General features: G+C 41.7%; 1 protein-coding gene across 1 annotated transcript; it reads left to right on the top strand.

Annotated features, from left to right (window-relative positions):
- Positions 1-599: 599 nt before the first annotated feature.
- On the top strand, positions 600-1355 carry LOC310865715 (proteasome subunit alpha type-7-like; the record flags this gene model as incomplete). The annotated part of the gene is made up of 1 exon (XM_083774926.1): positions 600-1355. The coding sequence occupies one exon, from the start codon at positions 600-602 to the stop codon at positions 1353-1355; it is 756 nt and encodes a 251-aa protein (XP_083631052.1).
- Positions 1356-3044: the final 1689 nt, after the last annotated feature.

Genomic DNA, 3044 nt, shown 5'->3' on the forward strand with positions numbered 1-3044 from the left:
TTAGGGGTCCTTGACATGAAAACGTTGTTTGGGAACCACTATCTGGGCATTAAGTACAGTATGAAATACTGTATGTGCATAGGATATGTGCCACACATCCACGGCCAACTCAGGCCAACACCAAGCACCAGAACGGAAATCAAATGGAAGGAATATTTATAACAACAACAACAACAACAACAACAGTAATAATTGTTATTGCTTGGATATGATTGTGTCTTTGTTTATGAACTGAATATGTTTGGTGCTTATTTAACTGTCCCTCATTCCTCTGCTCGGACAGAGTCAGGACTGTCAGTGTTCACAGTAATATTGTACAGATACAGATGTCCATATCTGGGGTCCATGTTTGTTGCATATTGAGTTGCCATTTTTGATATCAGGTTGCCATGGTCACCCAATATTTCCAATCAGAGTACTTGGAGACCAGTCTGACTCTGGAGCCCTGTGGAACTCCATATTTGGACAAGACTGACATCATGAGGCAAGATTTGAGGCAGCCTTCTTAAAAAGCTGACACGGAGTCTGAGGGTGTTAAGCGAGACAGATAGGAATCATCTCACAGCAGCCAAGGGAACGTCTTCAGTTAACCAGACACAATGGCAGCCAGATATGACAGAGCAATCACTGTGTTTTCTCCGGACGGCCATCTGTTCCAGGTAGAATACGCCCAGGAAGCTGTAAAGAAAGGCTCCACGGTGGTGGGAATCAGGGGCAACGACATTGTCGTCCTTGGCGTCGAGAGGAAATCTGTAGCGAAGTTGCAGGAGGACAGGACCATACGCAAGATAAACAGCCTGGATGAGCATGTCTGCATGGCATTCGCAGGTCTCACCGCGGATGCGCGCATCGTCATCAACAGAGCTCGTGTCGAATGCCAGAGCCACAGGCTAACCGTTGAGGACCCAGTCACAGTGGAATACATAACCCGCTACATCGCTAGACTGAAGCAGCGCTACACCCAGAGCAACGGGCGCAGGCCATTTGGTATAGCCGCTTTAATTGTTGGGTTTGACGATGACGGGACTCCCAGGCTGTACCAGACAGAGCCCTCAGGAACCTATCATGCCTGGAAGGCGAATGCAATTGGCCACAGTGCAAAGACTGTGAGAGAGTTCCTGGAGAAGAATTACACAGACGAAGCAATTGCTGTAGACACGGAGGCAATCAAGCTGGCTATCAAGGCCTTGCTGGAAGTGGTGCAGTCAGGAGGGAAAAACATTGAACTTGCTGTTATCAAACGAAACAAGCCGCTGAGGATACTGAAGGCCGAGGAAATTGAGGAATTTGTGGCCGAGATTGAGAAAGAAAGGGAAGAGGAGATTGAAAAGAAGAAACCGAAGAAATCCGGTTAAACAACATGGTCCTAATAACGGTGTGGCTGTGAATTCTGTGCGTGGCTGTGAATTCTGTGAATCTGACGATGCGTTGGTGACGACTGCCTAAATAGGACTTGTCCAGTAGATTGGAAGGACATTGCAATTATAGTGTGCCTACTGCCTACCCATTATCAGGGTAACTCGGAGGGTCAGTCTGTTGGCTCTTTCAGAGATTTGTGATGGTTTTTTGTTTACGTTTCTATTATAACCAATATGTCATAAAAATAACTCATAAAAAATAGCTTGCAACATGATGCATTGTGAGCTTGTAGATTGGCTATTGACATTGGAAGTGTTACGTTCTCATTTCTGGGTCCCCATAAATCGGAAGTTACTACCACCTGCAGCAGACTGAAACAGACTTGTAGTGATGGAAACGCGTATGGAAACAATTTCAGAACCTGTTATTGAAGTCGAAATGAAAGAACTACAGTTGGGTGTTCAGAGATATTATGACAGGTTTCATCCAATCAGCAAAGCAGATTGAGAGATGCACAATGACTAGACATACATGTACACTGACATTCCTGGAATTACAAAAAAAATACAAATAAAATAAAAATAATAATATAGATGTGGGAAAAGCCTCCATATCAGTAAAACATGTGTTAATGCAGTTGAGACGAAGAACCATCAAAGTCCATTATTCATTCTGATGTGACCCCTCCCCGAAAAGGCCTATCTGTCCTGACCCCGTATCCATAATTTATACATTATTGATAATTATTAGACTGTTATTTATCTCAACTGCTCTATATAAGTCTGTAAGAAACAAGGAATAAATGTGCTTGTGGCTAATATAAAACGTTTGACCAATCAACGCCTCAGTTCTTGGTCAGTTGGCCATGAAGTATAGGCTAACTCCATGCATTTCTTTTTTGAGGGGCACCTACCTCCAGCTTTTGGTTAATTGACAATGAATGGAGAATGTTATGTCATAGTGTCTGAGCAAATAGGCATTGTGTCTATTTTTATTTTACGTCTTGATGAAGATGAGAGCTCCCCTCACTTCACGCGGTGTGATTTTTCCATATACATTTCATATATATTAATTAAATGGCAATCAAATCAGTCTGAAACCTTGCCTAAACATGGGGTCATACTCATAGCATACATCATAGATGACTGATGTCATAGACTAGCTACATTAAGTCTAACATCCTCATGGAATATGTTGTTTTAACGCTGCCAGGTCAGTCATCTGGTAAACCACTGGAAGTTGAACTTGTGCATGCTGTGATAGAGTGCCAACAAAGTACCTCCATCATGCATTGTATGCATGCATTTTGTTTCATCAATGTCATTTAGTGCCGCATTTTAAAAGCAATAATGTATTAAACATCCCAAAGAGGACCTATTGAATCCTTCTATCAATGCGTTGACTTGTGATGTAGTGTGATGGCTTATTTTGTCTTATTTCGATCACTTTGACTGTATTCTCTTTGGTACAATTAAATAAACATTATACAATTCAAACAAAGATTTATATCTTATTATTAATTAATCTAAATTGTGCTATACAAAGGAGGGAGAACGGGGTAAAATGAACAACTTTTGGCTTAAGTTCAAAGTTGTCCTGGAAGCAAGGCAAAATGAGATGGCAGTAAAATCTAATGATCTACCCATATTTCAGGATGTCTTCTATCAATTGAAATGATGAGTAAG

The sequence above is a fragment of the Protomyctophum parallelum genome (genome assembly GCF_964188405.1).
Source record: "Protomyctophum parallelum genome assembly, chromosome: 10".
Lineage (NCBI taxonomy): Eukaryota > Metazoa > Chordata > Actinopteri > Myctophiformes > Myctophidae > Protomyctophum > Protomyctophum parallelum.